This window comes from Enhydra lutris, unplaced genomic scaffold (genome assembly GCF_002288905.1).
Source record: "Enhydra lutris kenyoni isolate GAN:26980312 unplaced genomic scaffold, ASM228890v2 scaffoldscaffold22, whole genome shotgun sequence".
Taxonomy (NCBI): Eukaryota; Metazoa; Chordata; class Mammalia; order Carnivora; family Mustelidae; genus Enhydra; species Enhydra lutris.
Genome location: NW_019154106.1, coordinates 42496730 through 42520875, shown reverse-complemented (window position 1 = coordinate 42520875; position 24146 = coordinate 42496730). Strand labels below are relative to the sequence as shown.

General features: G+C 45.3%; 1 protein-coding gene across 2 annotated transcripts in view; it reads right to left on the bottom strand.

Annotated features, from left to right (window-relative positions):
• LOC111149727 (pleckstrin homology domain containing A7) overlaps positions 1–24146 on the bottom strand; it is a 213152-nt gene that overhangs the window by 86701 nt on the left and 102305 nt on the right. For both annotated transcript variants that reach the window (XM_022506967.1, XM_022506968.1), the window contains exon 4: positions 983–1066. In XM_022506967.1, the coding sequence (XP_022362675.1) occupies positions 983–1066 (84 nt within the window). The remainder of the gene's footprint in view (positions 1–982; positions 1067–24146) is intronic.

Sequence of the window (24146 nt, the reverse complement as noted above, 5' to 3'; positions counted from 1 at the left end):
CTTCAGAATAATCTGGGTGGTAAGGGGGAAGCTACAGATGAAATAAAATCAGGCATATTTTGGAAATTATTAAAGATGAGAGATGAATACACTACACTTACTACTTTATCTTTCTTTTGTATATAGGTTTGAAATTTTCCATAATAGAAAGTTTAAAAGTATAAGTACTGAGGGAGAGAAATACTATAAAAATATAAATCTTTTATTTTCAGATCATATTTGGTCTAGATGATTGAACAGAAAAATGATATGAAGGAGAGAAAAAGCCAACATCTCTATTCATTTCTCTAACAGAACTATTTACTTCAAACAGAACTATCTCAGACGAGCAGGAGGAAACAGAGCCACTTGCATACCTTTCTCTGCCTTCGTGTTTGGGAGAAGAACACACCCTGTTTGGGCTGTAGATGCATTTTTAAATAGATAAGCCCTGGGTGGTGGAACCTACCTCTGAGCACCCCAGGGGACCTGCTGAAATCAGACTGAGGAGCAAGAAAGTCCCCACAATGGAAAAAACAAGCAGAAAGAACTCCAGGTGTTCTGGGACAATGGGTGCCACAGCCCTCCTCCCTTCGAAGCCCTGGCCTTAGACTCTTATTTGAGGCTTCCTTGAAAGGCTGGTTCAGTTTGGTGTGATTGAAGGCCATTTCGCTCCAGATGAGTGGGTCCTCTTAGAGCACAGCTAGTGTGTTAGATGATACTTGAGGAGGGTGGGGGTCGTTCAGGGGAAAGGGGGTTTGCAAGAGGCTCTGATAGTACCAGTCATGGCACAAACCTGGGTCATCTCCACACTTCCACATCTTCCCACTGAGAGAAGTCTGGAGATTGAAAAACAAAACTCTTGCATTCCACTTTGAATCAACCATCCCACTCCAAGTCCCTCTATCTGGGACAGAAAATAGTCCAACAAGCTCTGTTTTAAGCCAATGCCTTTAAGCTCCCAAACTCTGCCTGGAAAAGGAGAATACATAGAAGTACTTACTCTTCTTGAAGAATAAATTCGCTATTTTCTGGCGAAAACTGCCCACTCACAGGATGCCTGAATGCTGTGGTCTGTTGGTTATGGCTAAAGAGAAAGAAAGAGAGATAATGAATGAGAAGTCATGGGAATGGGAAGGCTTGCAGACACAACAACAGATCAGAAATGTCTGAGGACCCCTGATCAGCACAGATTCCTCCCAGGGTGAGAGAGTGGGTCTTTCTTCAAAGATGCACTTCATGTGTCAAGACCCAGTTGCACTGAAAAACAAAAACTTTCAGCTCAGGTGCCCAAGCCCACCTAAGACACAGGGATTTTAATTCTAGGAAAGCCTTGGCTGCAAGAGAACATTGCATCTTCGAGAGACATTCCGTGAAGTCCTTATTCCGACAGACCAAACTGCTCAGAAGCAAGTTACTTTAAGACGGCACGAGCTAAAACAAGAATGAAAGAAAGTAGACAGCACTTTCAACAGCTTCCCAAAACCATGAACCAGGGAAAGAATTCCAAGAATTAACCACCCACCCAGAAAAATCTATCTTCTTAAAATTCTTCTCCCTACTACAAAATGCCTTCGCTTCAATGATGGGATATAAATGTATGGGCATGTCTCTGCAACGTGACCTGCACAATTTCAACACTGTGGGGTTTCTATCACCCTTTTGAAGTTAGAAGGGATCAGCTTCCATGCCAAGCCAACAGACACAACCAAAGTGTGTAGGTGTTTTGTGTATTCACAAAGGCTGCCTGGTTCTTTGAAAGAAAGGAGAGGGCTCTAAAGGCTGCTGGTTTGCTAGATAAATAAACTAATCTAAAGTCATTTTCTTCCCCCCCTCAAAGAATATGATTTATATTAAAGTGTTTTCCCCCAATCAAAGAATCAGTCCTTTTAGAAATTTTAGAAAATATAAAAAGAAAAAATGTCACCCATTATCTCATCACTTACATACAGATATACCTGAGTATCTTCTCCTTCCCTAGTTTTTCCCTCTACTAAAAGATTATGATTTTGCTGTATTTAGAAATCTGTCTCCTGCCCTTTTCACATCCTAGTCACATAGACAATTTGCTGTCCTTAAGACTTCTTTATTTGAAATAGCTGAATCCATGTGTGCCCCCTCCCTCTCCTTTTTGGAAGTTCATGTTATGACACTTCATTTTTAGGAAAGACCTATATTAGTACCTGTTTTCACTAACCGAAAGAAATCTGAAGAGGAATTTTCGCTTTCAGAAAAAGAAAAGTTGAAAAGCAAAAAGCATTCAGTGTTTGTTTTGCAGGGAATCCTCACGGAGGCAAGCAGAGAGTGGCGCCCCCAAGCTCCCTACCAGAGAACAACACCAGCATCTCAGCATCAAGTTGCCAGGGTTTTGAAGGGCGTCTGGGAACAGCTGTGTTTTATCTCAATTTATTTTGTGTATCTATTAACAAAACGTGTCCTAAGATATCAGAAAGGCCTAAGAGGTTATTTTGGGAGTCTGAGAGTGCTCAAAATTTTTTCCATATAAATTATAGTAATCTGATTTGCCTTACATCATTCCGTCTTACAAAATGTTTCATAGGAATGCTCTATGTCCAGATAGGTGAAACCAGTCAGAGTTTTATCCTATGGATGTAAATTTTTTTGTCTATAACCATATAAAACATGTTCATTGGCCATCTGTGTGCCAGGCGCTGTTTTAGGTGCCAGAGATACAGAGTGAACAAGAAGTCCTTACTCCATTCGTGCTTACATTCTAGAAAGATTTCCATTCATCTGATGCTGGATATTTTAGATGCACTATACATCTTTTAGTACAGACTCTTCCTGCAATTCCAATTATTTCCTTGGGTTAAGCTCCCAGAGGTAAAATTATTTAATCAAAGGGCATGGTCATTTTTTAGAGCCCCTAATACAGATGGTTAAAATGCTTTCACTGTCAGAGTCAATACATCATCTCATTTTGCTAGTGTTAAAGTATTAGCCTATCTCCAAACTAAGCATGGGGCCACCCCAGAGATTAGTAGGCTTAATGAGAATAGTATAAGTTTAAAAAAGAAAAAAATCTCTTCACCCACAAGGTTTTTCTTACTCTGCCCTGGGGTCTGGCCAGAGTGTCCTGAGTTCCATGGCTGGGGTGAGCTGGCACTGAGTTCAGAGCAGCCTGACTGCTAATAAGCCAAATGTGAAGCAGTCCAAGCCATCAAAACCAGGTTGCTCCTTGGCCCTGTGACTGTGCACCACCACCACCACCACCCCCAACCTTTCATCCCTCCCAACCACTCCAGCTTCCAAATTCCCAGGTTTGAAGCAAGCCCATGGAATCCCAGGACTCCATCTGGCAGACAGCAGCCTGATCATCACAAAAAGCAGAGTTAAGGCACAGGCATCCAGATAAGGATGAGAACCGGACCCCAGTAACACCTGGTCCAGAAATCCTTGCACCATGTTCACGGGTTAGGATTTATTTACACCCAGCTTCCGCCTCTCTCTCTCTCTCTCTTTCTTTTTTTCTTTCTTTCTTCCCAGCTCTGCATTCACCAGGGAATTACAAACTCAAAGCCTGCCTCATTTCTACCTGGAAGAAAAAAAAAAACAAAAAACCCTGCTCATAACAGGCTTAATAATGAAGCAACAACACCATGATCCACTGTTACTTCTCAAGGACTCTACAGTCTACAAAACCTTTCCTTATGCCTCTTAGCTATTACCACCATTGACCCCCATTTTATGAATGAGGAAATGGCTCAGAGAGGTTAAGTGACTTGCTCAAGACAACATCATCAATAAGTGATAAGACAGGAACATAAATCCTGGTCTTCTATTTCTAGATCCAATAATCTTTTTGCATAATAACTTGCTGTCCCCTTTCCTTAGGAGTCTACGGGGCTCATGGGTTCCTGGCCACAACCAGAAATCCCTGAAGACAAAGCATCAGAAAAACAGCATCTCATCCACTGCTACTCCCCTTCTCTCTTCCTCCGAACCTCTCTCCTTCTATTGTGCCTGAGCCAAAGTTCTGAATGACAACACCTATGTGGCACTCAGTAGTCCCCAAACAACCTTTGGTCCTAATCCAAGGTCAGCCAGGAGGATATCTGATGTGCACAAAGAGTGGATCTTCTCTATGCCCAGAGCAGCACCCAGCATCCAGCAACCTCTTCACATATGCTGCATGACCTGGATAGCAACTCCTGGGCTCCCCACACCCAACTTATACCAGCTTAAATAAGCCTAGAGTTTTGGGAAACGAATCCTGAGCTGAAAGATTTAGACACTAAGATGAAGTTTACATTCTAACATTAGAAGATACATGGATTTTTAAAGTGGACAAAAATATAGCTGGTTTAGACACAGAAGAAGTACTCAGCATCACTCGGTATCAGGAAAATAGAAATCAAAACCACAATAAGATACCACCTCACACCAGTCAGAACGGCTGAAATTAACTAGCCAGGAAATGACAGGTGTTGGCGAGGATGCGGAGAAAGGGAAGCCCCCCTACACTGTTGGTGGGAATGCAAGCTGGTGCAGCCACTCTGGAAAACAGTATGGAGTGTCCTCAAAAAGTTGAAAATAGAGCTTCCCTATGACCCAGCAATCGCACTACTGGGTATTTACCCTAAAGATACAAATGTAGTGATCTGAAGGGGCACATGCACCCAAATGTTCATAGCAGCAATGTTCACAATAGCCAAACTATGGAAAGAACCTAGATGTCCATCAAGAGATGAATGGATAAAGAAGATGTGATAGGGGCGCCTAGGTGGCTCAGGGGGTTGGGCCTCTGCCTTCGGCTCAGGTCATGGTCTCGGGGTCCTGGGATCGAGCCCTGCATCGGGCTCTCTGCTCAGCGGGGAGCCTGCTTCCTCTTCCTCTCTCTCTCTCTGCCTGCCTCTCTGCCTACTTGTGATCTCTCTCTCTCTGTCAAATAAATAAACTAAAAAACAAACAAAAAAAAATCAGCTCTACTGATGCACTTAAAATTCCGATGACACAAGATAGTATTTAAAAAAAAAAAAAGAATGTAAAAAAAAAAAGATGTGATATATATTTACACACACACACACACACACACACACACACACACACAATGGAATACTATGCAGCCATCAAAAGAAATGAAATCTTGCCATTTGCAACGACGTGGATGAAACTAGAGAGTATTATGCTAAGCGAAATAAGTCAATCAGAGAAAGACAATTATCATATGATCTCCCTGATATGAGGAATTTGAGAGGCAGGGCAGAGGGTCCTGGGGGGTAGGGAAGGAAAAAATGAAACAAGATGGGATCAGGAGGGAGACAAACCATAAAAGAGACTCTTAATCACATGAAACAAACTGAGGGTTGCGGGGGGGTGTGGGGGGGTAGGGATAGGGTGGATGGGTGATGGACATTGGGGAGGATATGTGCTATGGTGAGTGCTGTGAAATGTGTAAGCCTGATGATTCACAGACCTGTACCTCTGGGGCAAACAATACGTTACATGCTCATAATAATAATAATAATAATAATAAATAAATAAATAAATGTATGTATGTATGTATGTATGTATGTTAATAGCCAGTTTAAAAAAAAAAAAAAAGGGCTGTTTTTTGATCAGATCTGGAGGCAGCTCCCCAACCTTTCTTCCTTCATATAGATGCTGCCCTTTTTGACAAAAAAATTCCCTGAATTTCCATGAAGCTTCAAGTTTGGTCGTATTCATCACTATACCTGACTCTCCCAAGTATCCTCTGAGATAAGCAGGGCTGAAATTTTACTCCCACATTACACATAAGGAAACTGATGATCTGGGTTCTGTGATGTTCCTGGAACACTAAACTAAGGGGGTGGGGGAGGACTCATACAGTGAGAAAAGAGATAAACCAGAATAATACCTCCTGAATACGGAGGCCTTACGATAGGATCGTTTCTGATCAAGCTCGCCCAGCACACAGAGCTTCTGGTTCAGCCTGTTTTTGAGTAAAAGAAGTGTTAGGTATTGGGTTATTTAATTCGGTCTTTCCAAACCCCCAGTATGGCAGGCTGTGTTTCATCACACCAGACCACAGGTGAGGAAAGTGAGACCCGGGAAGGGTAGATGACTTGCCCACAATGACAGTCGACTTCTGCATTCCTGCACACCACCACCCTTCTGGTCTCCTTCTCCTAATGCAAGCTCACCCTCACCAAACAAAGGCTGTATAGTAAATGCAGGATCCCCACACTCGTTTGGAGATTGCAAAGTCCTCCAGCTTTACCTGCTGTCCCTGACCTCAGGCCAAAAGCTCCCACCCTGCTCCATTTCCTGATTTTCTAAAATCCATGAAGAATCTCATGTCCTATCACCCTGTCTCAAGACACATTTAGCAGGCACAGACAAATCCCCTGAAATACCTGTTCGTAAACCTGAATTGCTACCTTGCTTCTTGGGAGCGATGGAGATGGCCCGGCTGGGAGCCAGGTGGCCAGTTTCAAGGGAACACAGAAATGTTCTTTCCTCCATACAAGGGCTTCTGTTTCTCTTCAGACTACTAGAAAGTAACTTGGCAAATGAAGTAAAACACAAGCTAGGCTTTATTTTCAGATCCTGCCCTTCCTCCTGGGAACACCCCCTCTAAGTCGAATGTCAGCTGGTCTCACCTGGGAGAGGACTAGGGCACAAAAAAGGTTACAGGGAAGGATTATCCCCTGAAGGCTGGCCACACAAAACCATCCCCTTTATAAATAAGCACATCTTCACAAGCCCAGGGTCTGGAAGGACTTGGGCTAGGCCCTAAAGAGGTCCAACGGCAAACAGAAGAGATTTCACAAGACAGAGTTAGGACCAGGGAGCAGTGGAAACCAATTTGAGCTTAAAATAAGGAGGAGCACACGTAAAACCACTGACAGGACTAGTTGAGATGTAAACGAGTCTTACAGTTTCTTGCAGCATTTCTGCAAGATTAATTTTCCATTCATACAGATTTTGACCATAATGTGAGCAGTGAGATTCTGGTCGGTTAAACATAAGTAAGGGTTCCAATTACTTAGCCTGGCAATTCCTTTGGGCATAGCAAGAAGTTCTGGAGTTATGTGAATGGTGCTCACCAGCGGAGGTCAGAGCACCCTGATCAATCTGGTTTTCCAACAGCGGTGGTATTGGTATGCTGAGTGTGGGACAAACCCACACAGTCAGCATGAGCTCTTATCTGGCCCCACTATAAAGAGAACAGCTTAAAATGTAAGAAAAGGATCCAGCTGGAAAGTCTACGGAGGGACTCTATCAAGGCTTTTCTCACTGGTATGCCCAGCAGCATCTGCCCCTCTGGCCCCTCAGGCTCCCCAGTCTGGCTCCCCTAATGTGGCAAGACACTCACTGGTATGCCCAGCAGCATCTGCCCCTCTGGCCCCTCAGGCTCCCCAGTCTGGCTCCCCTAATGTGGCAAGACTGTCACCTTGCAGGCCGGATGCCATGTTCAGCTCTGCCTCCAGGTTTGTTAAGGCACTGACTGTTTGAATCCCAGTGTCTCAAGAAAACCAAGGACTGTGGGTAACCTAGTAATGCTTCTACTTAGGTCCCCAGATTGGTCACCGAAACTCCAAGAACAGAAGAAATTGCCTCCCTATCTTCTTCAGTTCCTACTTGGGACACAGAGTAAAAAGGTGGCACTCAAAGGCTGAAGTAGCATCTTTACCTTCCCTCAACACTTCCAAGTTCCTTTTATTTTATTTAACACTTTTATAAAATGGCTTGTTTGTACAAAGTGTCACTGTTGTTCATGTGGCGTTTCCTAAAGGGACTGAGAATCTTACTGAAATGGTCTTTAGAGCTTGCACTATTTTGGAAATGTCAAGATTTTCAACAGCTCCTTGCACATGGGCATTCCTCTGTCAGGCCCTTCTTCAGAAATCATCGGAATTGGGCCTTGATGAGCCAACATAGGGTCCCCATCCTCTCTTCTCAAGTGAAAGCCATCAACACTGCACACTAGCCAGCCTCCTTCAGTGTCTGCCCTGAGCCCTGGCATCAGAAGACCTGGGTTCAAACCACGCAAGCCATCTCACCTCACTAAGCCTTGGTGCTTCCATTTGCAAACAGGGAATAGTGATAATATCCTTCCCAAGAGTTGTGAGGATACTCACACAATGCCTGGCACACTGAAGGTACTGAGTTGATGTTTGCTAAACCTGACCATGCACCTTGACCATTGCAATGACTACTAGTAATCCACATTTTAACAGGGCAGAAACAAAATAAGCCTCCTCCCCCAACTCCAACCAAACCCAGTATTCCTTCTGCAGGTTTCTCTATTTCCATTAACAGCATCACAACCCAGCAACCTGGGAGTCGCTCTCCATTCCCTGCTCCACAGTAACTTCCTCACACACTACGTTAGCAAGCCCTGGTGCCTCTATCTCCAAGACATCTCTGAATGCACCCCTTTCTCTCCAGTCCTATAGCCAGCACCCAATCATCTCTAGCTAAGATAACAGCCTAACTGCTCTCTCCCTGGCCTCTGTACCACCCACTCTCCTCATGGGAAGCCTGATGGGTCTCTTCAAATAGAAATTAAATCAAGTCACATTCCTCCTTTAAACCCTGCAACAGCTCCTCAGCACAGAGTAAAATTCAAGCTCTTTGCCTTGGCTTGACTCTAGGTGACTTGACCCTGACCACCCACATCACCTTTTGTACAATGGACGTCTTCTCTCCTTCTTCATCCCTCCCCAGCCACCCTGGCCAACTTTCTGCTCCTTGAAGACTAAGCTATTTCCAACTTAACAACCTCTGTACTAGCTAGCCTTTCCACCTGGAAGCTCTTTTTCTCATACTCGCATAACTGGCTCTTTATCATTCACCTTGGCACAACTATCACCACCTCAGAGCCCTGCCCAACCACCCACAGAAGTAGGCTCCCAGTCACTTCATATCATGTCACCCTATATTCACTATGACTGTCATTTCTCTTACTCATGTGTTCTGACTATTGTCAGTCTCCCTAATATGTATATTCCAGGAGAGCCTGGAGCTTGCCTGTCTCTTCACTGCCCTTGTCGGCTTATACCAGTGTCTGGTACTGTTACATTTGCTGAATGAATGAATGAAAAACGACTAAAGAGGCTTCTACCTTAAAGTGAGGCCACGAGTCTAAATACACTAGCTAACCCCTACAGAAAGAAGTCTGGGCAAAAGTACCAAAGAGACAAGAATCTAAACGGTCGTAAGTCATCAGAGGGCAGTGGCTTCCCTTCTTAATGACAAAAGAAAGAAGGATGAGACACCAACATGCCAAGAACGCTTCATCCTCGGCTCTCTCCCAACTGTGTTACAATATAATTTGGAGAAATCAGCTCTCCCCTGAACACCCCCCCCCAAACAAAGGAGGGTAATACACTCAGAGAATCAAAGAATGGAATGCAAACACCCGAGAGGAAATTACTGTGTGATTTAAAACACATAGGAGGATAACACAAACATCACCTGTATCTCCCTTTTGTGAACTGGAGAGTATTTGCTACGAAACCTGCAATTTGGGGGCTGATTATATGCTCTCTCGTATATTGCTCTCTGCTTACTTCATGTGTGTTTGTTCTCCTCCCCCGCCCCCTCCATCGAGAGCCCAAGTTCCTGGAGGGCTGGAAACCATCATTCACTTATTTCTCATGGATCTCCTGCAGCACAGAACAGTAATACCTAGGGAGCAGGCGCTTGAACTCCTTTATCTCAACAGCCTGAGCACAAACATCACTTTCAGGTGCATAACCCACCTCATTTCCTGATCACTGCAGCCCAACCTGTCAAGACTCCCCCAGAGAGAGTGGGGGAGAGAGGGGTCTGCAGGCCTGATAAAGGCTCCTACGTGCAGTGGAAACACTGAGCAGCCCTGAGGAGCATGGCACAAACCAAAGAACGGCCTTCCCCACTCCCACGCTGTCCACACCTGGCTTTCACTCACACACCCAATTAAGCAGAGACACTGAAATCCAGCCAAACCTGAACAGACAGTCAGTCCCTGCTCTCCTCACCCGAAGGCATTAAAAGGGCAGAGCCTGGCACAGACAGAGCTGGGCATAAAGCAGTCACAGAATTAACTGAGCAAACTCAAAGCTCACATATCTTGCAAAGAAAGCTGTGCTTTCTAAACTCTGGATTCAACAGACTCAAGTCTGCTAGCGTGATTTGAAAAGCTCTACATTTCATCAGGTGCTCCAGATGTTTTCAGATCCACTCAGCGGCCAACTCATTTCATAAATTACCTTTCCTGACCCACTAACCCAAGTATAAGACCTGCCTTCTTCCTGAGCTCATGGGGCCCTTAAGAGTCCTATGTGGTTAACAGGGAGTTTTAATTTTTACTTCACAGGACCTCAAGAACCATGAAAAGATTAAAACCAAGCTCCTGACAGAATGAAGAAAGCAAACCCAGATAGCCTCCTGCTCCTTTTTTTTTTTTTTTTTTTTTTGAAGAAGGTTAGCAGAGAATCAAGGTACTAGGAGCCGAGGTACAGCATTGTCACTACCAGTTCCACACCCCCAGCAAACACTCAGCCTCTCGGGGTCTTAGGTTCTCTCATGCGTCCAATGCAGAGGCCACATGAAGGCTGCCAAGCATGAACCCTAGCCTGTTGTTCAGAGTCAGGACGACTGCAGCTCAAACCCCAGCTCTGCTGCACACTTGGCAGTGCACGACCTTGAATGAATGACTGACCTTTCCGAGTGCTGGATTCTCTATCTGCCAAACGAGAAGACAATCCCAACCTCTCAGATCGTTTTGAAGAGCGCGGATAATGGGCCTGGCCTATAGCACTGCATGTTTAGTGCTTGTTAGAGTCTGCTTCTGCTGGCCCAGAAACTCCCCACGGATAGAGCTGTTTTGCCCTTTTCCGTACTGCAAATGCCAGTATGATTAGCCTGCCATAGGGCAGCGGCTCAAAAACACATTTTCTCCCTTTTGAATTAAGGCACTCTACCCAGCCTCCTGTTTAAACGTCTATTTAAGGAACTTGCCCGCCAGAAAAAGTCCTTTAAGATCAGTAGGCACCTGCCTTCAGCCCCACTTCTGTCCCCCACTGGGTCAGGCCTCAAACGTTCAGAAAGCCCAGCCCAAGAAAAACGGCCTCCCCAGCTCGCCGTGCTGAGTCAGGGATGCGCACGCTACAGAAGTTTTCAAACTTCACAGGAATCATTTTCAACCTCAGAGAATACCCGGTTCTGTGCTTCTGTTTAGTAAGTCAGGTTCCAGGGTAAAATGAGAAGGATGGACCAAGTGACATTGTAGAGATCTTCCAACAATCACGTCCTGAGACACTGGGGTTCATCTCTGACTCCTGGCCGAGCCACGGACTGAGCCAGAGCAACACTACAACATAACTGAAACACAAAGGAACGAGGCAGAACACTGTCTGCCTGATCTCACTTGCCAACAGAGAATCCTTTGTAATCACATCAAGGAGGTGTACTTAATGATACTTTCGTCCTATTTATTCTCAGTTAAATTGGACTGGTTTTGGTTGGCACTCCCAACCAAGCCATCGAAACCCCCCCTTCTGTCCATTATCTGACTTTCATGAATCAGAATACATCGCAGTAAACGGAGTCCCTGTGAAGCCCGGACAGGACTAACCTGCTCTCCCCAGCTTGCCGGGAAAGGTGGCACACGCACTCGCTCTCTCCTTGAGCTCCATGTTCGGAAGGACTGTGTCTTCTTCCCCAGCCTTGGCCTTATGAAAACCTGGGTTCTGGTCACACAGGGAAGGAGGGCCCAGCTGCCTGCAAGAGGTGAGGCGGAGGCTCCCCGCCCGCCTACTCTCAATTTCGGTTCTCCAGCAGCTGCTTCCGAAGGTGTTACAAATCCAGCCGCCACTTGCTCCTACTCATTCATTCTCCCTCTTCCCCAACCCCCACGCAAAAACTGGCAACGAGGCAGGAACACAACTCCAGCTCTGAGTCACCGCCCCGCTGTGGCCAAGTGGAGCACGGGCTGGGGGTAAACAGCGAGGCAGACACTTCATATCTCCTGACTCCGCCGTTCTTCTTGGAGACTATGGGGCTGGCCGCCCCTCGGGAAGCAGGACATAGGAAACGCCTCCGTTTATGGGCTCTGGAGTCTGAATGAATTGCTCCTTCAGTTTTGCTGGACTACCTCTGTGGCTGAAATAAGCCCTAAAACGGAGACTTTAATGGGAAGGTAATGGCTCCTTTATCACTCTGTCCCACAGGCAGGGCAGGGAGGGGCCTGAGCAGTCCCAAGCCGCCATCCCCAATCCCCCAGGGAACTGTCTAGGAGTCTTTTGTCACTGCTTAGGATGGCTTAGGATTAGCATAGGCTGAACCATGTGGCTCTCCCTCACAGAACAGGCCTGGAAAGAGAAGGGAGAGGTATCAGAAAGGGAAATAAAGGCAGTGAAGTGCCTTTACTGCCACAGCCGCAGATCAGTACTGTGGCTCTTCACTGCCATCTAAGTAGGTCTGCAGGTCCTGATGGAGGGGACCATTTGAAATGTAGGCTCCACCGGACAAGGACTTCTGTTTTCACAGCTATGTTCCAGTGCGTACACAGTGCCTGGCACAGAGTAGGTGCTCAACAGATATTTGCGTAATGAAAAGAAACATACAAGGGATTTTCTTCTGAGTCTGCTTGGGATGACAGTTTTACTAAAACTTGTATTCATTGCCACCATTTTTCCCTTTTAGAAATCTCCTTATCCTTTGTAACTCCTACCACGGCCTTCGGTGAGTGCTCTGTGAATCCTGAAATACAGAGATGGTTTACCTGAAGCTCAAGCATTGGCACCCCTCATTCCAAAAGTCCCTTCTAAGGTCCTAGAAAGGGTTCTAGTGCTGTATTCACAGGCCTTCTGCCATTTCATATGATTTTAAAGAAGACCTCCTAAATTGTACGAATGTCAAGGCCCACAAACCGTAGATGTGCCACAGTGGAACAAAATAATAAATGACTCCCGAGCCATCCTGATACATCACCCTAACAAGGGCATCTGGCTTGACAAAACTTGTTTTAACTACACACATATGCCCTAGCCCAGAGACGCATCCTAATCAATCACAAGCCAATTGCTGTAAAGACTGGAGTAGGTTAAACCACACAGATTCTACTCACGCAACATCTACCTAGCCCTACTATGTACTCAGCACTCTGAGCGCTTTGAGGTAAAGCAATGATTAGAACCTATTATCCCCAATGAACAGGAGCTTACAGTCCAACAGCGTAGACTGATATGGTCATAAATAGATACAGATAAGTATATATTTCATATACTAAACATAAATAATATAGATATGTAACTACAGGTCAGACTGGGTACCATAACATGAAAGTAAAGGAAGGCACATCTATTTGCAAGGTATCAACCTGCCAGGTATAACAACTGAGAAGGTAAATCATACTATCTCCATTTTGCACAGAGGATATTGGAGCCCAAAGGGATCAAGTGCCATCCCACGACCACATAACCAGGAAGTGGCAAGGTCAAAATTCAAGCTCCAAACTCCCTGACTCCAAAGGACGGGCCCATTCTGAAGTGGCTACGCTTCAATCAATGGCCAGTCGCTCTACATAACCTCCAAAATGTCTGGAGAGACATGCTGGCTTCAGAGGAACAGGAACCACACCAGGCAACAACAGAGGTGGGCAAGCTTCCAAAGCCCACACTCGGGGAGTGGAGGAACAGGAAGTGCCATGAGCTTATTCATCGGGTGTATAGGTATAAACCCCGTTTGCCAGGCAACACCCTAGCAGAGATCAGTGACAGCTACCTGGGAGCCAGAAGAGGCCACCTGAGAGACTCCTGCCCTATGGCCCTGCCTACAAACTCCCTCGTCCTTGCTGCCAGGAGGATTGTGCTGGAGCACAGCAAACATTCCATTGCCTCCTGCTATACAACACCCTCCTTCACTGCTAAAGCCCCCTACCCAGAGCTCCTGCCAAATGTAATTGTTCCCCAGTCCCCAAGACACCTGCTTTCCTACCCCCAGGCTCTGGCTGCTGTCATCCTCTTCCCTAATGGATTCTGCCCAACCATCAAGGCCCCCACTCCTTCCAACAGTCCTTCCTAATCACTCCAGGCCACGCTGCTTCCATCCTTCCTCAACACTGTCATACATCCCAACGACTCTTTTCATTTTACCTTCCAAAAATTACTCTGTATTATGGGGGGGGAGCAGAAGTTCCCCTTCCTGCGTCCAATTCAGTGTCAATCTCAGAAGCAACACCTTTACCAGTTTCTTAAGTATCCTTTATTTTTTGCTTTTATGAACATTTTACGCATTTTTAAAATTTTACCTATATTTCTTTTTAGAAAAAAATTAAACAAATAGAATGAAATTGTACATATTATTCTATAACGTGCCTTTTACTTTGCGTATCTTGGATTCCCCCATGTCCATATGCAAGGATGAACATAGCAATCTCTCCACATCACAGCTTCCTTAGGACCCATACAACAGATCAGACTAGACCAGCCTATAGCCAGAGATGACCTGGGAGGCCATCCGAAATGTCAATCTGCCTCACACACCTAACAGAGCTTTGAAACTGATGACATGCAAACCAATTTGTCCCCAACATGAGTTTTCTTTGAGCCACACAGAGTTTTTTTCGATTGAGCCAAAGTTTAAAAGCAGGACCATTTCATATAAAAATCTAGCATGCTTTGGAAAAAAACAAAACTGGGGCAATGCTGGGTGCCCGTGAGAGGCGAAATGGCCCTTCACGTTCACTGCGGTCCCCACCACTCCCTACCAATTCCCAGTGTTGAGGGTGTACATTTAGTGCTACTTATCATCACACCTGTATTTCTAATTTTCCTACAGGAGAGCAATTTCTTTATACCCATATCTCAACCAGAATGGGGAAAACCCAAGATAAACAGAGTAGCCCAAGTATTCCAAAAACAAATTGGAAAGCAGAAATACAGTCTGCTTTTTTGTTATCCACTAAGCCTCTACAGACATGGAGTTTGCAACCCCATTTTGTACCACCACTACTGATTCTAGAGAAGACTTTTCTTTTAGGAAGAAGCTCTATTTTAAAGAATGAAAATTTCTGGGCGCCTGGGTGGCTCAGTGGGTTGAGCCGCTGCCTTCGGCTCCGGTCATGATCTCAGGGTCCTGGGATCGAGTCCCGCATCGGGCTCTCTGCTCAGCGGGGAGCCTGCTTCCCTCTCTCTCTCTCTCTCTGCCTGCCTCTCTGTCTACTTGTGATCTCTCTCTCTGTCAAATAAATAAATAAATAAATAAGAATGAAAATTTCTTGTATAAGAGGAAGAACTAAAAGAAAAGACGGCCAAAATAGGGCGCCTGGGCGGCTCAGTTGGTTGAGTGTCTGCCTTTGGCTCAGGTCAGGATCTCAGGGTCCAGGGATGGAGCCCTGCATTGGGCTGCCTGATCAGTGGCGAGTCTGCTTTTTCCTCTCGTTCTCCAATCTCTCTCGCTCTCACTCTCTCTCAAATAAATAAATAAGTAAATAAATAAAAGTCTTAAGAAGAAGAAGAAGCCAGAGGAGGAGGAGGGGAAGGAGGCAGCAAAAATAGGCCACAAAATGTCCTTCTCACAAAAAACATTCTTAGAAGAATCTTCCTAACAATAATAGCAAATGAACTCATCCTTAGCCTTCCCTGAAGGGACTCCTGAAAATGTAAGACCCCACTCAGCAGACTGTTTCTTCCACAAAATGAAAAACCCAGAGAGGCACTGCCAACAAAGGTCCCTAAAGAATCTAAAGGGAGGCCCCAGTGGCTGCAGCCTATTAGGGACACCCACAAGGCCACTGAAAACAGGTAGGGGCTGCTGTAACAGAAAAGCATCTGACCAAGTACTGCCTAGGCCAAGATCACAGACCTCCCTCAACCCCAAAAAATGCACATTCTGCTGTGGTGTTTAGAGCACAAGCCCTGGAGTCCAGTCCTCCACAGCCACCTACTTCACAGAAAAGGAAACTGCTCCAGAAAGCAACTCTGAAACATGGCCACCATCTTTTAAAAATAATATTCCAGGGGATGCCTGGCTGGCTCAGTCAGTAGAACATGTGACTCTTAATCTCAGGGTTGTGAGTTCAGCCCCCATGGTGGGTATGGGGCCTTTAATAATAACAACAATAGTAATTTTCAGGAGAAATCTTAAAAGGCCCACACTTACTGGATGACCAGACTGGAATGATGATATTGCATTACTTGTTCCCAATAATAGTGTGTGACATAAACGTATTCATTCATTCATGTAACAAATATTTGAAAGCCAAATAGAAGCCAGTCCTGTAGTATCTTACGCTATGTGAGTAACCAAGAAGAGAGTGGGAACATGTAATAAACAGCTCAGTCTCTACATCCTGTCAAAGGTGAACAAAAGGGTAGAATTTTTCAGATTTTCAGATTCATGAATCATAATCTGTCTTCTTAGTCAAGAGTTGCACATTTTTAGTTTATTAAGCCAACTTGAAACCTTTCGTCACAAAGAGTAACCCCTGTTTTCCAGAAATCACAGTATTAAGTGTCTTAGAGCTGAAAATGACACAGAGCTTGCCTCATCCAATCTCTGTTGTACAAATGAGGAAACGGAGATCTGAGAAGGTTAGCAAATTGCTCAAGGTCACTGTGATTACTTACTGTAAATTAACACTAGTTTCCTGGAAATAAGAATTATGAAAAAAACACACATTGTTTTAAAATTAATTTTCCGCCTTAAACTAAATCCATCTACCAGTGCCTAATATTCCCTAACAAGCATGAAAAATATATTTTAGAGCTGGGAATCCTTTTATCTAGTCAAAAGACCTTGCACAGAAATCCAGGGCATTGGTCTGGATTCAAGGGGTATATAAAGTATGCACAGGGGAGAAGGCCATGTGCAGACAGAGGCAAAGACCAAAGCAAAGCATCTACAAGCTAAGGAATGTCAAGAATTGTCAGCAGCCACCAGAAGCAAAGAGAGAAACATGGAACAGATTCTCCCTTAGAACCTTCAGAAGAAACCAATACTGCTGATGCTTTGATTTCAGGCTTCTCTCCAGAACTATAAGGATAAGCTTCTGATGTTTTAAGCCACTAAGTCTGTGTAACTTGTCATGGCAGCCCTAGGAAAGAATACAGAATCTAAACAGTATTAGTTTAATGGCTCTGATTTACTATAAACCCAACTAGTCAACAGTATGGAAAAGTAGCCACAAAGCTAGTAGGATCTTGGTTGGGACCCATGTAATAGTCTAAAATAAAGGAGGTAAAAAATGTTCTTTCTTGAACTGATCAGACCACACCCAAATATTGGGTTCTCTTCTGGTAACCATACCTACTGGCCAGAGTGAAAAGGTAAAGGAGAGACAAGCCAGGACTGTGAAGGGCACGAATGGGTCAAAGCCACATCACTAAAGCAACAGGAGTTCTATGGTCTGGGAAGATACAGGGCACAGGACAACTGTCATCATCTCTGTAGGGCTATCATATAGAAGAGTAATTCAATTTTTTTCCTGAGGGCCAACATGGTAGAACTAGGATCCGTAGGTGGAGTCACTGGGAAGCATATTTTTCAAGGAATTATGTGTCTACCAATGTCAAAGCCAGAGTAACTTCTGAACATCAGACTGGCTGGCTGCCTCTCATTGGTGGAAGTTTTCAAGCCCAAGCCAAAACACATTTGGCAAGATGTTGCTAAAGAAAGAACACAACCCCATGTCTGTAATCTGCCAAGATGGCCTTATGTTCCTTTCCAGTTTTATGAATCTATTAACCCATGAAACATACCATTTAGCAATTATGCGAATGGGTGTGCTGTAAAGGGTCAGTACACAGATCTGAAGGCTAGCTGTGCCCCTGAGCTCAGAGCCCAGATGATGTCCATGAGGAATTAAAGCACAGGGTCTTTGTTTAGAAAAGATAAAGCTGTCAGTGGGTTGTGAGAGATAAAGCAGTCCAGCCACATTCCAGCGGGAGGAGCCTCTTATAGCTGTCCCGGGTGAGGGCACCCGTCCAGCCTCCAAGGCTGCTTCCTCTGGGCCTGCTTGTGCAGCACCTCCTCAGGCCGCCTATTTCCCACCTACCTCTTTAAGAGTCTGCTCCCAGTGGTGTCAGAGCAAAGGGACTCCAGAGGCCCAATCACACAGCATCCCTCCGTAACTCAGAGAAGAGGGACCATTCCACATTCGCTGCAGGGGGCAGAGGGAGGAAAAAGGACTCCAGATATCCGGTCCAGGAGGGGTCCTCTCTGCCTATCTCACTTCTAGAAAAGGGATGATTCCGGAAACCCTCCACCCAAACCAGTTTCCTTCTTAATTTCCTAGCAATGCCCATTCAGGAAGGGAGCCTCAGGTCAAGAAACACAGCAGGAAGAAGGCGCCTGACCCACAGGACCCAGAGTACCCAGCCTTTCCAGTGAGTAAACCACTGACCCCAGAGAGACTATCCTGACAGACTTTTCTGGCTTTATTCTAGTATTTCTTTTTTATTTTTTTAGGGCAGGGGCAAAGCAGGACTGACCACAGGACAACAGGAGAGTATAGGTTTGGAGCCAGAAGGTTGCCAGTTGCAACTCCACACTGCCAGTGTGGGCTTTGTGGAAGACCTTCTAAATGGTGCCTAGCATCAAGGAGATGAACAATAAGGGTAGCTGGTCTTATCAAGGTTTCTCTTCCTAAAGAACACCTACTAGCTCTCCACATGGCTAAACAGCAAGCCTGCTACACTGGAGTGCCAGATTTCTGCAGAGAGCCAAAAATATGTGCAGGAAGGACAGGTAGTGGATAAAGAACCACATATCCCAAACTGGAATTTCCAGGAGCGTATCCTATCATATTCTAGGCACTCTATAGGCATTATATCAGTCTTGAGTATAATCCTGGGAGGTGGGTACTATTATCTCCATTTTACAGATTAGGATACTTAAGGGGTTTATTCAAGATTACACAACTAAGTGGGGACAGAACCAGAATTCAAACCTAGGTCTTTTAACTCCAGAGCTGGAGTCAAAAGTTGAACCATTTCCCATGAAGACAAACATAGCAAAACTAGCTCTTACTTTTCCATGGCAAGAAAAAAACTATGCTATTGGATAAGGGCTTAGGAGAAGAAGCCATTCTTGTTAGAATCTCCACACTCTGAAAGTAAACCACCAGCCTTCCATGTCCCTGTCTGCAAGGCCCAAACTCTGGCTAAAAATATGGAAACTGGGGGAAAGCCTGAAGGTCAGAGCCCAGAACTTGCTTGTGATCTTTAACCCAAAATGATTCCCACCTTGGAAGAGGGTGATGTGAAGGACATGGAAGTGAAAGCCCAACCATCCACCACCCTCAAGCACCCCCAACTCTGGCCACAGCTGCATGTCATCGCTGACTGTGAATCACACATTTACACTGTGCTCTTCCAGGTCCAGACTCGATTCCCCAACGTCAAACTCTGTCTCTGGGGAGGGATGCAGACGGCGGAGAGAATAGTCCGTGAATCACTTTCTCTGCTAGTGATGGTATCTGATGCATGTTAAACGCCTCCCTGCAATTCCTCAAGTGTCTATTAATCAGTGAACCAAGAACACAGAGGGCGCCAAGGAAAAATCTGCCATTGCAGGGAAAAAAGCAAATCTTGAAAGGTCTCCTTACTAATGCACAAAGACTTCTAAACCCAAGGTGAGGCAGTGAACAGCCCAGTCGTTAAGACCCTTGGGCCAACTGGCTACAAAGTAAGAACCCTCAACTGAAGGGGCAAAATTCATTTCTCCTCAGCTTCATCTAGACACTGACTGGGCCAAAACTGATTAAAAGAGAATCTAGGGAAAGTCAGTGGCTCTCCCTGAGTTTCAGTCTATTCTTCCCTATGGGTCCTGGAATACTATCACTCCTCCCTAGCTCACAAGATCGAACAGATACATGAAGGTCCCCAAGGTTCTACCATCCGCCTCCCCCTCTCATGCCATCCTCCCTGGGAAAGCTCACTCAGTGCCATGAGTAGGACTCCGGAAGCTGTATTTCCAGTGCTGTCCACTCTCTTGAGCCCTGGATCCTAGATGCAGCTGCTTACAGGACACTTCTCCCAAGATGTCCCCTGGGCACCATTAAATCAACATATCTCAAAATGGAGCCCTTCCCACCATTATTTCTCATCTTTCATTCCCCATGATGATACACCATTATTTTATGGTTTTCAAGTGGGGGCATCTGGAAAAACAGGTGACATTTTTGTTGTCACAACAATTAGATGACATTTCAGTGGGCAGGGGGCCCAGGCTGCTAAATAACACTGTCCTACACAATGAAAATCTGTCCCTCTCCAAATGCCAACAGGAACACCATTTAGAAATGCTGGAAATCATCCCACCTCCTTCCCTCATTCCCTGTCAGAGACTAGTCACCTCTACTTCCATATCACCAACCGGACCATCTTCTCCATCCCCACAACACTCTCACTGGGATGACCACAGTAGCTTCTAAGGTCATCATTTGGTCTCTGTACTCACCCACCTATTCCTGATTAACTTTCAAAAGTCCTCCACACAACTACCTGTAATATCTCTAAACCTACAAATTATGTCACTCCTTGCCTTAAAATCATCCCGTGCTTCCCCTCACCTTCTGGATAAAGGCAAATACCACCCTTCATCTGTTCCCTGCCTCAGGGTTTACCACTCCCTTGAGGATACCTATATTTTAGGGATGTCTCACTGTTTTTGCACACACCATTTCCTTTTCTTGAAAGTTGCCCCTCACCTTGTCTTTTTGGCTAATGTCTAACTATTCTTCAAGGGTCAGTGCAAGGATCACCTCCTCCCAAAAGCCCTCCCTGACACCAGGCAGAATTAAGTGCCTGTTGGTGCACACTGGAATCACACATTTACCATCTTATTCTGATTGTTGTTCCTTCCCTGCCTCTTGGCCGGCCCCGATTCTCCAACACTCAGCCTAGTATACAATCTAAGCTTTATGAACTAGAACGTCCAGCTTACAGCAGACAAAGCATCATCTAATGAGAGACAATGACCTGGAAAGACAGTGACTGTCATTATTACCATTTTATGTTTTACCTAGGAGACTAAGGCTCTGAGAGGTTGAGTTCTTATCCAGGTTCACCTGGCTAGATAAGAAGTAGAGCCAAGACTTAATGGCAGATTCTTTGCTCTTTGTCACAGCACCATTCCACATGAAAGGTTACAGCACAGACTGAGTTGGGAGGGGAGGTGTCATAAGCCTATCTTCTTTAGACCTGCGGGTAGTCTCACCTGCAGACAGAGCTCTGGAAAATCCATCTACATTCTGCGGCTGCACAACATCACCGGGGAGGCAAGGTGTCATTGTCCTGTCTTCACAGGCCTAGGTGGGGGGTAGCCTCACGTGCGGACAGAGCTGACAAACCCATCCAGATCCTCCAGCTGCACAACATCACTCTTCCCCATTCCCCTTCCTGCACCCCAATCGCTCTGAGCCGAAAACCCAAAGCCAGCAAAAGAGCCTGGTTTTACTGTCAGAAACAGCTGCACTGTGGCTGCAGTGGCATAAGCCTCCAGTGAGCCTGCCGGGTGCAGCGGGGACAGCAGAGGACGGGTGGTGAGTGGCAGCATTTGAAGTTGCCAGGTATTGAGTGCAAGCCCCTCTAAATGGGCTGTGTACAGGGAAGGTGTGTCGGGCAAGACTGCTGAGTGCCTGGGAGTGGGGGCAAGAGAGCTGGGACAGGGAGGAGCTGTCCCGCAGCAACACGCAAAAGGCTGATAGTTCCCAATTACTTTCTCAGAGTTTTCATGAGCTCCTCCCATACGCCATTTGGCTTCAGGAGCACAAAGCAAATAGAAACGGGGTTTCAGACTTGATCATTCTAACCATGTCTGCAGCAGAACGTGCTCCCCGGCGTGCGTGGACACACACACATATACACACACATTTGGCTCAAATGCGAATTTAAAAGGCGATTAAGGAAACGTGCAGTTTGGTTCTGCAAGCATCTCAGGGGGCAAGGAAAATGATAAATGCTCATTTCAGGGCTCTGGAATACAATCACTACCCGCTTCAGCGGTGTCGTTCAGACATCACCATGACAACCAGGGAAAGGCTTCCTTCCTCTGGGGCAAAGACAATAGAAATTTTAATTAAGGCTATTCATTTTTTTGGTCTGGCCAGTGGAAGAAAAACATCAACAAAATGTTACCCAGAAATACATGACCAGGAACACTTTCAGAATTCAAAAAATACTTCTGAGGCTTTCCACTGAGTCACATGACCCGCATCCCCAAAGCCCTCCCTCCTGCCCCTTCAATAACTCAAATTTTATAGATCTCATAAATCCAGACATGTCTAAATCTTTTATCAAACATTATAAAACTAGATAAACACTCCAATTTAAATTTTCTGACTAGATTGAGAAAAGGAATTTAGTCATTTTTATTTCAGTCATAAAATTCAAAAGATCTGGCATATTTCCATAAAGTACTTCCAATAAACTCTGAGAGGACCCAAGATTAGACGAGTGTTCAGTGGCCTCTGGGCAGGAGGAGATCTAGCTTTAAACATCTGCCTTGCTCCCCTGGGTGACTTTGGGTCAGTTACTTAACCTCTCTGAGGTTTAGTTTCCTTACAGAAGTAATGCTGTCTGCCTCAGAGCATAGAGAGAAGCAACGGTGACCATAACACAGCAGCACATGGCCCAGTACATAGTGGGCTGTCAGTAAAAGGCAGCAAGTATTACTATGACTCTGCCTTATTTTGCCCTGGAAGAATTAAGACTGTCCTGTTCCCTCTTATCCTAGGAAACCTCTCTGGCATGTGTTGGCTCCTCCCCCTTCTCACAGGCCTAAATCCCAACATTCATCTCTCACCTGGACTACTGCAACAGCCTCCTCAGTGACCTCCCTGCTTCCAGACACTGCTCTCCAGGGTCCACTGTCCCCATGGCCACCCAACCAATATTTGAAAATCCAGAACTGTGCTGGTCACCTGGCTCTGGGTGAACATCTGACAAAACTTCCATAGAGAAAAATAATAGCTTTACTGAGAAATATTTTAAAAGCCCTCAATGAAAGAAGAAATAGAAAACCCCCAATGTTGTAAAGACGTTGATTCTTCCCTAAATTAATCTATAAATTCAGGATGACGCCAATCCAGATCTCCCAGGGTTTTCAGGGATCTTCACAAACCCACCTTCAATCTAAGTTAAAGAGCAAAAGGATGAGAATAGCCAAGAACATTTCATCATTGTAGAAAGTTCTACTGGGCAGTGTTATTCTAGAGTAAACAATTTTTTGTTTCAATGGGTTTTATTTTGGAGAAATGTGTTCAAAACAGACAAATTTAGCACATAAATAGTGAGGCACGGAGAAAATATGTTACTAAAAGAACTGACAGGTGGCCTCCAACTGGAGGTGGAGAAAACTGGGTAACTTTCTCTGCCAATCCAGTGCAGGACTCAAGCCAGGGAAAGGGGAGGCAAAGAAGAAAAGCAGACTGAGAAAGAGGTAATGATCTTTATCAAAGGCCTAATGTGTCTCCAGCACCACACTGTGTACCATATGCTTTCCATTTCATACTCATCATGAGCCTGTAAGGTAGATAGCATTATTTCTATTAGAGATTAGGAAAATCTTAAGAAAAGTAAGTGATTTACCCCAAGGAAAAGACCTCTTGTAAATGGTAGAGTGAGAACCCGAACTTTGCTCTCTGGGATTTCTCCTTCTACCATACTTGTGACCTGTTCCAGGCAGAGGTATCTACAGGGAGAGAGAAAGCCCAGGTGCCCATGGTGCACAGGAAAGTGCTGGCAGGCTCACAGGGTGAGGTGCAGGGAGAGGTACCTAGTGGACATACACACCGCCCCTAACACTTCCTCTTTTACTAGGAAGGCACCTGGACCTTACTTACAGAAAGACACATGTGCACACAATAAATGAGAAGGTCTTAGAGCCGGAGAAATCCAGGTCATGCTCCAAGTTGCCAACTTACTGTGTAATGGGGAAAGAACTCTCCGCCTTTTAAGCCTCTCATGGGTTGTAAATCCTCAGCTCTACTCTGACTGCCTGACAGCATATTCTGTCCTCAAACATACTGCTGGATCTTGATAAATTTCACTTCACTAATCCAAAACTCCTATTAAAAAAAAAAAAAGCATATGCATGGTCCAGCTGGCCCTTAGCTCAGGTGGAAAGGAAAGGGCAACAGTGAATTCCCCTTCTGTGCAGGCCTTGTAACTTTCATGAGGTTATTTTACTGGGTCACAAGTAGTCTGAAATGCTAGCATCAGCAATTA